The 13,833-nt window shown below is 39.4% G+C and overlaps 1 protein-coding gene across 4 annotated transcripts in view; it reads left to right on the top strand.

Annotated features, from left to right (window-relative positions):
• TTC13 (tetratricopeptide repeat domain 13) overlaps positions 1-13,833 on the top strand; it is a 75,092-nt gene that overhangs the window by 12,645 nt on the left and 48,614 nt on the right. For all 4 annotated transcript variants that reach the window (XR_012644981.1, XR_012644980.1, XM_074990195.1 and 1 more), the window contains exons 4-9: positions 4,925-4,995; positions 6,371-6,436; positions 9,358-9,450; positions 11,455-11,571; positions 12,531-12,641; positions 13,739-13,821. Coding sequence is in view for 2 of the 4 variants with exons in the window: in XM_074990195.1 (XP_074846296.1) it covers positions 4,925-4,995; positions 6,371-6,436; positions 9,358-9,450; positions 11,455-11,571; positions 12,531-12,641; positions 13,739-13,821 (541 nt within the window). In the remaining 2 variants the exon portion in view is untranslated. The remainder of the gene's footprint in view (positions 1-4,924; positions 4,996-6,370; positions 6,437-9,357; positions 9,451-11,454; positions 11,572-12,530; positions 12,642-13,738; positions 13,822-13,833) is intronic.

Here is a 13,833-nt window from a genome sequence, read left to right as displayed (position 1 = left end):
AGAGCTTACTGCCAGGCCTATTTAGAAGACCTACTAAAGTAAACATTTTCATATCCAGCATTCTATCATTCTTAACTCTCAAATAACGGGCATTTTAACCATAAGTAAATTTTAGTTACTTTCACTATGCTGTACTCATGGAAACTGTAAATACAAATAAATGCAGCAAATACAGTGTACAATACTACTACTGTTGGTAAATAAAGTAGTCTGCATACATTTTTGTTTCTTAATATCTAATCTTGTTTTTCTTTAGTTTTATGCATTGCTAGGTAAACCTCACTATTAGCCAGAATATTTGAATATCTGGCAACTTCCTGGTCCTGGGGCTACCCAATAGAAAAGTTTCCTGTAAATTTTTTGTCATAACTGTGAAATTCTCATTGCTGACACTTACAACATTATGCTGTCATAGTTTGAGACTTTATCCAATACAATTGTAAAAGGCAAGTTATCGAAACTAATTAATGAAGATTTGCAGTCTACTACAAGAAACATAAGTACCATTGCTGATTGAATTAGTGGGAAGAGTACAGTAGCGTCACATGTGAAGTGTGTGGGGTTTTTTGTTTTCTTTTTTTGAGAATTTGAGGTAGAAATATTGTGGACTATTCTTTTATACCAGACAGTAAGCTGGAAGATGCAGATGGGGCAGAGGGGCTGACAGTGCTTTTAAAAAAGAAATATACAATTGTCCACATGCCCCAATATTCTATAACTGCAAGAGACAGGATTAGAAAAAGTCACAGGAAAAGCACTGTGGATTCTGACCTGTCATCATCTGTGTCTTTCAATGTCGACCTATCTCCTCGACTTAAAAGTCCTTGGAACAGGGTCTTTCTGTGTGTCTTCTGTGTTGACCACATCAGCACTTAATAATAAGCAAAACCAAAATCAAATAGTCAATAGTAACAGAGAGGGAGCCGTGTTAGTCTATATACTATTAAAACGAAAAAGCAGTCAAGTAGCTCTTTAAAGACTAACAAAATAATTTATTAGGTGAGCTTTCGTGGGACAGACCCACTTCTTCAGACCATAGCCAGACCAGAACAGACTAACTCAATATTTAAGGCACAGAGAACTAAAAAACAGTAATCAAGCAGGACAAATCAGAAAAATGTTTTTCTGATTTGTCCTCCTTGATTACTGTTTTTTGGTTCTCTGTGCCTTAAATATTGAGTCTGTTCTGGTCTGGTTATGCTTTGAAGAAGCGGGTCTGTCCCACGAAAGCTCACCTAATAAATTATTTCGTTAGTCTTTAAAGAGCTACTTGACTGCTTTTTTGTTCAAATAATCAGTGTGTAGTAATGTGCACCATTTGAGGATTTCAGACTGTTCTGTGATTGCTAATCAATTTAGGCTAGCAGTATCTTCTATGTCAGGGAGAAAAACTTAGGGAAACTAGGATAAGAATGGCCATACTGGGTCAGAACAGAGGTCCATCCCTCCCAGTATCCTGACGGCCAACAGTGGCCAATGCCAGGTGCCCCAGAAGGAGTGACAGAACAAGTAACAATCAAGCAATCTCTCTCCTGCTGTCCATCTCCAGCCTCTGACAAACAGAGACAAGGGACACCATTTCTTACCCATCCTGGCTAATAGCCATCAATGGACCTAACCTCCATGAATTTATCTTGCTCTTTTTTTAAACCCTGTTGTAGTTCTAGCCTTCACAACCTCCTCCGGGAGAGAGTTCCACCCGTTAACTGTGCGGTGGGTGAAGAACTTCCTTTTACTTGTTTTAAACCTGGTGCCCACTAATTTTATTTGGTTTCCCCTAGTTCTTATATGATGGGAACAAGGAAATAATTTTTCCTTGTTCACTTTCTCCACGCCACTCATGATTTTATATCTCTATCATACCCTCCTTAGGCTGCATCTACACTGTGAGATAAACTTGAATTTAAGGCAGTTAGTGCGATATTACCACATAATTGTCTTCACTTTAAATACCATTAGCTCAGTTAGGGAGCACTAATATCGATATCACAATATCGTTGGTACCTGATGGGTATAGCGTCAAGCTCGAATTCAAAAGTTTGATTAAAGGCCAGCGTGGGAGCACCATGTCTTAAAATTGAATATTTTAGCCTCCAGAGGTGTCCCACGTGTAACCCACAAAGCCCTTCAGTGCTCTGCTCTGGCCCCTGCTCTCCATGTGTGCAGGAATTGGGTAACAGGAAAACCACGAATTTCAAATCTGGACCAGGAATCCTGTGGTGTAGGGTCATGTTGTATGGAAGTTTGTGAAATGTCTGTTTTTGCCATTAGCACTGTGAGCGCATCTACCCATTACAAATAGCCCCTGCACAGAGTTTGTGGTTCTGTCTCTACACTTGTTTCTTTTCCTCTGTGCTGCCTGGCACCAGCCTCTGCACCCCATGGCAACAAGGGTGTTGTGAGGATTGTGCTTGCGTAAGATGCCAAGAAACTTCTTCTCAGAAGTTTGCATTAGTGTGTGAACCCCGCCCCCCCCCCCCCCTTCTCCCCCTGCAGGCATCATGCAGTCGAGGTCTTTCCCACACTTGGCCACGTCACGTGGGTAGTCCTCGACCCAATAAAAGGACGTGCCTGCCATTCACTGCTGACCATGCTGCCAGGCAGCACCATGTCCTGGCTTGTGCATGGTTAAGGCTTCAAGGGCGGGAAAGATCTTCTGTGGCTTGCTGCATCTGGGGGGGAAGTCTCCCCTGATAGCTAAGATACTTGGAGGGACTTGCTGCTGCTGGGGAGGAGTCTCTACTGGCAGCTAAGGTATTCAGAGGGACTACTGCAACCAGCTCTGCAGCTGCACACCACAGCCCCCTCCCCCGTGAAATATATTTTTCAGGGCTTGCAGCCCATTGCAGACACATACTGCTTTGATATTTCTGTTAATCTTTTTCCTGACATTTCCTATCTTTCTTTGTGTTTTCCACCCCAAAAACACAGGGTGGAGGGCCAGGTGAGATTCCTGTTTCTATTAAAAGTGCAGTGTATGAGATTTCACTGCTGTGCCCTGTGTTGGCAATGTCTGTGTAGTGAAAAGGGAAGACAAAAATATCTTTTTTCCCTAGCCTTTGCTATCCTCTTCTTCTAACTCTGCACTCCTTTACATAGGGCAGAGTGGGTGGAGGGCCAGCTGAGGATACAGACTGTCCCTGTGTTATTTTCAGGGCTTGGATGCAATCACAGGAGGGGGGACACTCAGTGGATGGCCAGTTGAGAACACAGCCTGTGCACAGAAGCCTTATAATGCACTGGAAAGTCACATACTCTCCCCTCAGCAACTTTTTTTTTTAAAAAAACTTTTTAGTATCCTCTTTCTTCAACCTTGATAACAATTTTTGTGCTTTATATATTGAGTCTGTCCTGGTAGGGCTGTAGATCTGAAGAAGTGGATCTGTCCCATGAAAAGGTCATCACCTAATAAATTATTTTGTTAGTTCTTAAAGTCCTACATGACTGCTTTTGTGTTTTGATAAATTACAGATTAACGCAGCTACTTCTCTTGTACTATTCAACTTTTCAGGGTCCGTGTATTATTTTCAGGGATCGGATGTATTCACAGGAGTGGGGACAGTCAGTGTATGGCCAGTTGAGAATTCAGTTACAGAAGAGAAAGATTTCTGTTAACTTTGCCATCTCTGTGGACGCCCTACTTTTCCTTCCTTTTTGAGGGGAAGAGTGGACATTTAACAAAAGAGGGGAATGAGGAAAGTGCATTGTGGGAAGATGATCTCAAAGATCAGCAAGCATACCCAGAATGCTACTGGGATGAGGGAACTGTGTGATAGGTTCCTACAATGCACTACTGCAACAGATGGCTTGCCAATTAAGTGTGAGTGCAATAAGTCAAGTTGGTGAGGAGCATGTGGGGTAGTGCAAATAGTCCAAATTAAATTTATAAATTCCAGTGTTACAAAATTGATATTACTTTGATTTTTAGCTTGTAGTGTAGATGCAGCAACAGTCTCCTCTTTTCTAATATGAAAAGTGCTAGTCTCTTCACTCTCTCTTTCAAATGTGACCCATTCCAAACTGCTAATCATTTTTAGTTGCCCCCCCACCTTTTTTTTTTTTTTTTTTTTTTTTTTTGAACCTTTTCTAATGCCAATATATCTCTTTTGAGATGAGGAGAACACATCTGTACACAGTATTCAAGATGTGGGCGTACCATAGTTTTATATAAGGGCAATAAGACATTCTCAATTTTATTCTCTATCCCTTTCAGTCAAGCACACCGTAACTTTAAGCTGAATCCTAGGGACATAGTTTTCTCTGCATGCAACCCCATGATTTATTTTCTCTTGTGAATAAATCACTTTTTTTAAGTGAACGATCTGAAGATACCTGTGTTCTGAGAGGGTCTCTGTGTATGTGCCTTCAGCCACATTGGTATCAAGTTACAGCTTGCTGTTCTCGAGCCCTCTGTGGAGCAGAGAATGGGCTGGAGTTTCCACCACAAGGGGACATTCCCCAGTGTCCTTGCTGGAGTAAGAGAGGTTTCCAAGGACTGGGGTGGTGGCAGCCTACTGTCCAGGGGATCTGTGACCTTTGGGAAGTTTTCAAGTAAAGCCTGCGTGTAGGCAAGGTGTTTAAGTTTTTTGTGGGCCCCCACTTTCTGCATTTGAAGTGCCAGTGGGGAAGGAGCCCTGACAGATGGTCTTTTGTTAATCCACAGATTTTGAGGAAGTTCCGAGTTGCTTGGGTGGGCTCCCGTCTCACATCTAATGAAAATCGGCTCCCGTACCACCTTGGCATCTGTGCTGGGGGTTGCTGACTCCTGACCTAGTGGTTAAATTTGGGGTCTTTCCATAGTGCTAAGTGCTTTATAGTAAGATATTTAGTTTATGTTTTGTTAAATATGATCAAATTGTAGGATATTTGAAAAACTGAAATGTTAACTATGACTTTTAACGTATTTGTAATACTGCTTTACCAGCAATTGCCTATGTGTTGATTGGCAGCGGCTTATATGATGAAGCAATAAGACATTTTTCAACAATGCTACAGGTAACTGTTCTAGTTCTGTAATCTTTAATCTTAAATGTGATAAGGCTTAAAGTTGGTAACTGAGGAAACTGATTTGTATAAAAGAATTTTGTAACGATCAGGGCATATTAACCATTATTGCATTTGAGGCTGACAAAGCAGGTAAAATATTTAACTCTTATTAAATACCAGGGTTTTAATTGGAGAAATCCACATATGTGAAAATGAATACAATGGATAAATGTGTGGTATTTTTTTTTTAAAAACACCTCATGACGCCGGTCTCCAAGTCATATGAGTCAACTGTGTGAAGGAATAGCTTCAAAAAAAAAAACCCCAAAAATATTTCAGTTTCTTAAATGAATATTTAATTAATTTGAATATTTCAGTTTCTTAATTTCTTGATTAGTACTTAGAGTATTAGATTTTTTTTCACCACATTCTTGGTTACAGTTGGCACATTGCCAGTAATGTACTGACAGAATAACCTCATGTCCTACTGACATTGTAGAAATCCCATGTGGGTTATAAACCATACTCCACCCCAGGTTAATAATGTATTCTAAGTTAAGAAGAACTTGGCTGCTGTAATATTTAAGCCAGCTTCCACCGAGGGCTATCAGGACTTGGCTAGCTCCATCCCTAGAGGAACCCATGGCATGGCTCAGGCCAGAGCTTCTTCCTTCAGTCTCCATGCCCAGAGCTTTTTGCTGCTGCGGGCTCTACGAGCATAAAAATAGAAGGCTGAAGCTGGCTAGGTATCCTGGAGAGCATGCAAAGAGTCTCCAGTGATCAGGGAGAAGAGGAGAAGAACAAGCGGTTGCCAGGATGGGGCTTTGCTGCTTCTCCTTTCCTGCAGCCACCAGGGACTCTCTGCATGATCTTGTCTCTGTTGCCCTGCCATGGCCTGCACTTGTGGCTGGCCATGGTGCTGTACACCCTATGGTTTGGGAACCTCTGAAATAGAAAAAAATGCCACAAAAGTTTCCTGTGTTCAGGTTTGCTGATGTCTGCTCAAGCCACATATTAATATCTGATATTTTTGCTATTACTCTAATTTTAAAACTGTGGTTAGAATTTTTTTCACCATGGAAGGAAGGGTTTTTTTTTTCTCATTTTGCTCTTCTCAGATTTGGTGAAGCGACTTTGTTAATTTTCCAAGTAATTCCCCTGAAAGGAGAAACGAAAGAAATTTTTGGTTTATAAATTTCAAATGATGAGCATGTGATGATGGTTTATAATAATCATTTTGTATCTTTAACTGGAGCCCATGACTAAGGCCTGCTAATGTTAAACGTGCAGTGTTATGTAAAAGTAGGCAGTTGAAGACAGACCACTTTGATTCACTTGCTCCACTTGTTAAATTTTGTTTTACTTGTGTTTTTGTTCTGAATAGGATGATCCAGAGCTGGTTAGTGCTATTTATGGGCGAGGGATAGCATATGGGAAAAAAGGACTACATGTAAGTATTTAATAATTTACGTGATTGTCACAATCATTTGCATACTAACTGGGAGAGATTACAGAAGCTAGATCAACTAGAATTGTATATGCATATATCCATCCCAAAGGCTTGCAGTATATTGTCATGCTATCAATGTTTTCTCTGAAACATCCTCTTTGAAGATACCATTTGACTGGGAACCATACTTGTCAGACCTCGGAAACTTGTTGTATGGGCATAACTTCACTGAGGTCTCTGAAGACTGTTAAGAAGTGCTGGCAGGGGACCAGTTGCTTTGTTTAGCAAACATACAGTATGATGATCATTTTGGTATTACTGTTAGGGCCATTTCAAGCAGTTTCTATTTTGTATTCTTGGATTGTTTTATTTGTGCTCTGTAGGGCATGTTGCTCCCCTTCCTCCCTAAATACATACCCTATTACTGGATTCACATAAAAATATTTAAACTTGGTTTGCTTGACTCAAAATCTTCAGTGGCGTCACCATGAATAATTTGGTATTTTGATCTTCTTGTTAAATAAGTGTCTATCATACAAAACCATTTTTGTTTAATACAGTTGCACCTAACCGAACCATTTCCAATGTCATTTGTAACGTAAAGAGCCATAGGTAAAGACCAACACAATGATATGGAGTTTGAAGAATTGGCTATTAATGGTTTAAAAATGGATTTAAAAATAGCCCTTAGGTACGTAGTAGTATGATTAAAGCATCCAGACCCTGACAAAGAGCTGAAACTGTCTTTTTTTAGAATTTGGACTACCTCGAGTCCAGTTTAACTTCATGACTCGCTGGAAAAGCCTGTTGTGCAGAACTGCTGTCTGTTAAGAGAATGTTGATAGGCACTCATTTTCTGTGATTTTTTTTTTTTTTAAAAAGTTATATGCATTTCCGTCTTCAGTAAAGATTTCCCTGGGGTTTTGGTAGCTGATTTAAAAATGCTCCATTCACCAATGGGTGGCTTCTGTGAGAAATATTTATTTATTTTTCTCCCCCTAACGTGCCTAAAGATGGTCAAAAGATTTAAGCAGAAGCTCCAGGTCACTCAAAATCCTTATGTTCCCCCAACATCAAGACAAGCAAATAAACCAACCAAAAAAAAAATATAGAGCTAAAATCTGTATCTCAAGTAGAGTTTCTCTAGGCCAAAATGACAGAAGAGCCAAAGAAGCCATGAAGTCTAATGTGGACTTTGCCAGTCTATTCTGTGTGTAAGGTACTCAGATAATGTAAGCTTTTTTTATACCTGGCATTCTATCATCCAGAACTTCCAAATAATTGTCATTTTAACCATAAGTAAATTTTAGTTATGTTTTTCCGTAAGTACAGTGCGGTGAAAGTAAATACAAATAAATACAGCACATTCAGTATAAGTTTACAGTGTACCATACTGCTGTAGGTAATAAAGTACTCTGCATACTTTTCTGTTTTCTTAATATCTGATCTTGTGTTTTTTAGCATTATGCATTGCTAGGTTATACCTCTCTGTTATCCAGAACATTTGAATAGCTGGCAACCTCCCGGTCCCAGGGATGCCAGATATCAAAGAGTTTACTTTACTTTATAACTGTGGCCCTGCAGATAAACCTTTAGATATGTAGGAGAAGTACTAGGAATGCCACCATATTTTTTAACTCTGAACATCAAAAGGTCTAGCTGACACTGATTTAAAGCACTAGTGGCTCCCAGTATCTTGTTTGTGCCACAGTTCTCACTATTATTGCAGGTGAATCAGTAGTAAACTCTAGGGAAAGGTCTAGTATAGACAAGGCTTACGGACATATTTTATCCCACCAGTCTCTAGAGAGAAAAGGGCCCTCATGAACCCGACATAATATTTGTACAGACTCTACAGTTAGTTTTATCATGGCTCAGTTAGGTTCAGAGAGAGAGAGAGCTGTTTTTCAGTTAGCTCGATTTCTTAAAAGCATGAAACACAGCATTGATCTTTTTGGCTGATGCAACTAATGAAGAATTGCTAATTCCTTCTTCCAGATGAAGCTTTTCTGAATTCTTGGGAAGTAGTGACAGGAGGAACTTGTGATATCACTGAAGGGAAGGAACTCTTGTTGCATTTATTTGGCTGTAGGTTGCTCAGCTGAACTGATTTTTCTCGGCAAGAATTAAAGTTAGTGTCTGAATCAGACAACTGTCTTTTGGTACATATTCTAGATCCTCATTATGCTTATAAATGAGCACAGTAGCTTTATATTAGCTGACAAAATACACCTCATAGTACCACTAGTCTTGGTAGAGAGATTTTTAGATACTTAAAATAGAATGCTCATTGCATTGTAACCTGGTAAGTGAAGATGAAACACTGAGGCTGTAAATAGACTACCTCCCAACTTCGAAGGGGGCATGGTAATTAGGGTGTTGGGAGATTACTAATGAAGCGCTGCAGTGCGTGTGCAGCACGTCACTAGGCTAAATCTCCCCTGCGGCAACTTCAAAGTGCTGGCTTACATGTAGCCATGGGTACTTCGAAGTGCCCGTGCTACTTCAAAGTCCCTTTACTCTTCAAGCCAACACTTGGAAGTTTCACATGTCAAAGTTGCCCCGGGGGAGATTTAGCCTAATGCAGTGCTACGTATGCACAGCAGCACTTCATGAGTAATCTCCCAACACCCTAATTACCGTGCCCCCTTCGAAGTTGGGGGCTAGTCCAGACACAGCCTGAGAGATCCATGTTTGAAATTTTAGTTAATGCTTGTTCTTAAGTTTTAGTATGCACACAGCTTGTTCAGTTAATACTTGCAATATAAATCATCTTTGAAGTTCTTTGATGGCTGGAGGTTACTGTGCATTGATATTTTTAACCTTTTTCCTTAAAATTTAGTATAGTAATTCTAAGATCCCTTAATATAATAAGAAAGCATGCCATTGGTTTCTTCTAAAGTTTAATTTTTCTTTTTAAGGACATAAACAATGCTGAACTTGCTCTGTATGAGCTGAGCAGAGTAATTAGTCTGGAACCAGCTCGCCCTGAAGTATATGAACAGAGAGCAGAGGTGAGATTATTTTGCTTCAGATTTTCAGTTGCAACTCTCAAATATGTAAGTGTTTTGTTTTTTTCTGGCTTTGTTTACCTTTTTAATGGTTAAGTCTTGCTTTTCCCACTAAACATATCTCCCCTGTTTAAATGTTTTTAAAGTATGCATATTTGCTACAAGAAAAGTATATATCTCATGGTACTTGTGAAAACTTGTACAGAATGTGTAGTGACTAAAATCAAGTAGATTTGCAGGTAATTGACATAAACAATTGTTCAGCTGTGTATGTATTGAATAACGCAGATTCCTATGTACATTTTTAACTTGTTGCAACTAATCAAAATAGTGAAATCTCTGTTTGTTTGGTTAGGGATTTTTTTTTTTATGGTGTAGATATCCATAAGCTTAATCATATTGCATTACGGCTGCCAACTAAACATACATCATTCAAAGTGCGTATTAATATAGTGATTTTGTGTTTGGAAGCAGAACCTGAGATTAATCAAGATTTCAGTAATTTTTAATTGAGGATAATATGGTGTTTGGTCAGTTATAAACTGCGCACAATTTCTGTGGCCCAGCATCTCCCACAGCTGTGGATAGCTGGATTGTTCCCCTCCTCTCTGCAGCCTTCAAAGGTGGATCAAAGTCCTAGTGCCTCATGCTCTCGCCACTCTCCAACTTGTTGCCAAATTCACTGCCTCCATGACAGCATGGCTGTGTCTACACAGCGCTCTGCCCAGTGCCACTGCCAGCAGAGCTATGCAAAATGAGCTTTTCAGGATCGGAAATGGCGTGCCATTTGCATACTCACCAAGCTCATTACCATAGCCCCATGAGAGTTTGGCATTGGCAGAAGCAGGTGCCGGTACTGCAGAGGCTGTGTGGATGTGCATCTGCCAGCTAAACCCCCTTCTGTTTCGAGTCCCTTACGCCTCAAAGTCATACCTCCCTAGCCCCTCCTTCTTTCTGACTTTTTCTACCACCCTGCCTGTATCTGTTCATCTCCTGCTGTTTCCCAGACATCGAAGTGTGGAAGGCACTGGGCTGCAGAACTGAGACTTTCTTATTGACAGTTTTCTTTCTGTTGGCAGAGGATCCCACAATTATACCCACTCCAAGTGGATGATAGGCCAAAAAGTCAATGCTAGCGTGGGTCTTGACCATGTGATTACATTGGGTTCTCCGTGCATAGTTATGGAGTGTTTTGTTACTGATACTGTTGCTAGTAGTTTTTATGGTAGAATATAGGAGCCAAGGGGGGCATATCCCAGAGCACATATATCAGAGATTTTGATTTGCATCAGTGAACTGTAGAAAGGAGGAGATTTTTCCATACATCAACGTTTATGGGAGATGCTACTAGCAGATAGGAAATGATCAGCAAGAAACTTTTCATTTTTTTGCAACCCAGGTATCAGGAAAATTAACATCCCTGTCAAAGCATGACATAATGTGTATATAGTATTCTCAAATAAAAAGTTCTGAATCGTGGTTTTCATGTTATTTTTAAATATGGTGGTTTTCAGTATTCAGTTTATATCTAGGGGTGTAGATACTAGAGCTGGTCTCAAATTCAATGGGATAACATTTTCCAACTGAAACTGTTTAATGTGAAATAAAATATTAATTGTGGCGATGTCACTATTGCGATGGAAGTCTAAAAGTGCGTTAAAATTAGACTAGATTATGTAGGCTTTTTTTGTTTTGAGTCATTTTTGTAATATATTGTACTGACATTAATAAAATGCAGCTATATTTCCAAATATTTTGAGATTTTGACTTTGTACTGAATCAGGAGAAAAACAAATGTCAATGTCAATTTTCAGTGGGGTCTAAATTCTCTTTTCTGACCATCTGTAGTAAATACACTAAACTACATATATACTTGAGAGTTAAATTTAATTTTACAGTCATGAAAGTGAAAACTTATTGAAAGATAAAACAGTACTTAGCTTGTTCAGCTTACTCTAGGACTCAGTGTACTTTTTTTTAGGTTAATGGTTTGCTTTGGATTTATAGATACTATCTCCCCTGGGCCGAATTAGTGAGGCACTGGGTGATCTCACCAGAGCTATTCAGCTACAGCCATCGGCGCGACTTTACAGGCACAGAGGCACTCTTTACTTCATATCTGAGGTTAGTTTTTTTTGCTATTATCTGCTACTTTCATGAAAGAATAAGGGTTCATCCCCTTCTCGCTGCAAAATGATCTTTGAATAGTAGTGATTGCCCAGCAGTTTAATTGCCTTTTTAGAAAACTGTGGTCATGGTTTACTTGGTGGAGAGAAGCAAAGTGGAGATACAGCTAATAAAAATTTAATGCAGACAATCTATAACCTCATAACTACTCTTGTGCCTTCTGGCGGCTGTAGGAATGCACAGGGAAACTTGTTTTGGTAATGAAGATTATTATGTCTCATTGGTGGTTACTCATTTTTAAAAAGGAAAAAATATTCAGAACTACACCTGTGCACATACATGAGCAAGAGCTCAGAACTAGAAATATAAAATCTGTTGTCCTTGTAAAATGCTAAAATCATATCTTCTGTCTATGAAATTAAAGAGTACTTTTATTATTGGCCTTTTTTACAGACATGGCTTCAGGTTAGTTTAAATATTGTTGCCTGAAAACCACATTCATTGAATTGCTGATATTCCCAGGGGACAAAGTGAAAACAATTTATTCGGTTGATTTCACTCAACTTATTTTCAACTCTTTTCTCTATTCACTTCATCCTATCTTTTTTTTCTTGCAACAGTTGTTCTGAAAGTAAAGATGGAAATAATTTGCACTGTACATTACTTTTAGTTTGCCATTCTGGCATTTGCCTATCTCAGCTGCTCTAAATGGTGTTGGAGCAGAATGCCTTCAGTTTTCCTTCTTATGGATACTTGCTTCCTCATTCCTTTTAAAGAGGAGACGTTTTGTATTAGCCCTGATGAGGATGAGTCAGCATTTTGGTATAACCCTAGAATTTCCAGATAGCTCCCTTGGAGCAAAATGCATACATCTAACTGTAAGAGAATTTGTTTGTATTCTTTTTTATCAACTAGGTCTAGAAATTTGTCATCTGAAAGCTATTTTTGTCCAACAGGACTATGCAACAGCTCATGAAGATTTTCAGCACTCCTTGGAACTGAACAAAAACCAGCCTATAGCTATGCTATACAAAGGCTTAACTTTTTTCCATAGAGGCCTTCTGAAGGTAAAGGTTGTTTTTTAAATATCCACCTACAGAACCGTGCCTTAAATATTTAGAGGGTGGGGGGGGGGGAGGGGGAGTAGGGGGGATACAATGGGCAACTACCCCAGGGTCTGGTGATTGAGAAGGACCTGTGGCTCTGCATGGAGACAGCAAGTCTGAAGTTTAGATTAATGAAGTCTGGATCATATAAACGAATTTGAACTCCAGCTGACATGGCCCTGCCAGCAAAAGCCCCAGTTGTAGATAGATATGCCATCAAAAAATGTAGCTTATTTCATTTGGGCAATTTAAGCAATACCAGCAGAAATCTCCGCCCCCCCCCATCCCCCAAATATAAGCTGCATCTCTGCAAAGACAGTACACTAGTGTTTCTATGCTAGCAGACCACTTAAAGTGTAGTTGGGGTATTAATTTCCTCTGTAGGGCTCTCAGCAGGAATACATCAGTACAGTAAGAGAGGCGGGCTGTGAAATGAATCTGTAGAAGTTTAAAAGGGGTTCTGTGAATGACTGGTGTGGAGGGGAAAAAGGATGGTCTTGTAGTGGAGGTAATGGATTGAATCTCAGGTGAGGAGAGTTTTATCCCTTGCTCCATATGGAACTGGGAAAATTGCTTATTTCAGCCATTAAAAGATGGGTGTGGTTTGCAGCACAAACTGATGTAGTATTTTACTTATACATTGCAAAATCCAGAAGAGAGCTGATTTCATAGATGCATATGAGAGTTTGGGACAGGCCTATAGGTAAGCATGTTTAGAAATAGCTTATTTATACCATTGGCTTACAGCCCCTAGCACCCTTTCAGCACTATGTAGCAATAAAAGTAACACAGTAGTCTTTTAATCATAATTTTTCTCTCTATTTTGGTGGTGGTGTTAATGGTTATTGATACCATGGATTTCCAGGCTGAACTCAATATACATAAAACAAAGTCAAAGACAATTTTTAGCATAAATCCAAAGCCAACTGATCTCTTCCACAGGTCTTTACATAACAGCACAAAATCTTCAATACTATAATTTTTAATTACTTTGAATTTAAATTGAACGGGGATAATGAATGGCAGTTAACTATGATGCCTACATGTGTTTTATATAGGAAGCTATTGAATCATTCAAAGAAGCCCTGAAACAGAAAGCTGATTTCATAGATGCATATAAGAGTTTGGGACAGGCCTATAGGTAAGCATGTTT

This window comes from Carettochelys insculpta, chromosome 3, assembly GCF_033958435.1.
Source record: "Carettochelys insculpta isolate YL-2023 chromosome 3, ASM3395843v1, whole genome shotgun sequence".
In the NCBI taxonomy this organism is placed as follows: Eukaryota; Metazoa; Chordata; order Testudines; family Carettochelyidae; genus Carettochelys; species Carettochelys insculpta.
This window is presented reverse-complemented; position numbering and strand designations above follow the sequence as displayed.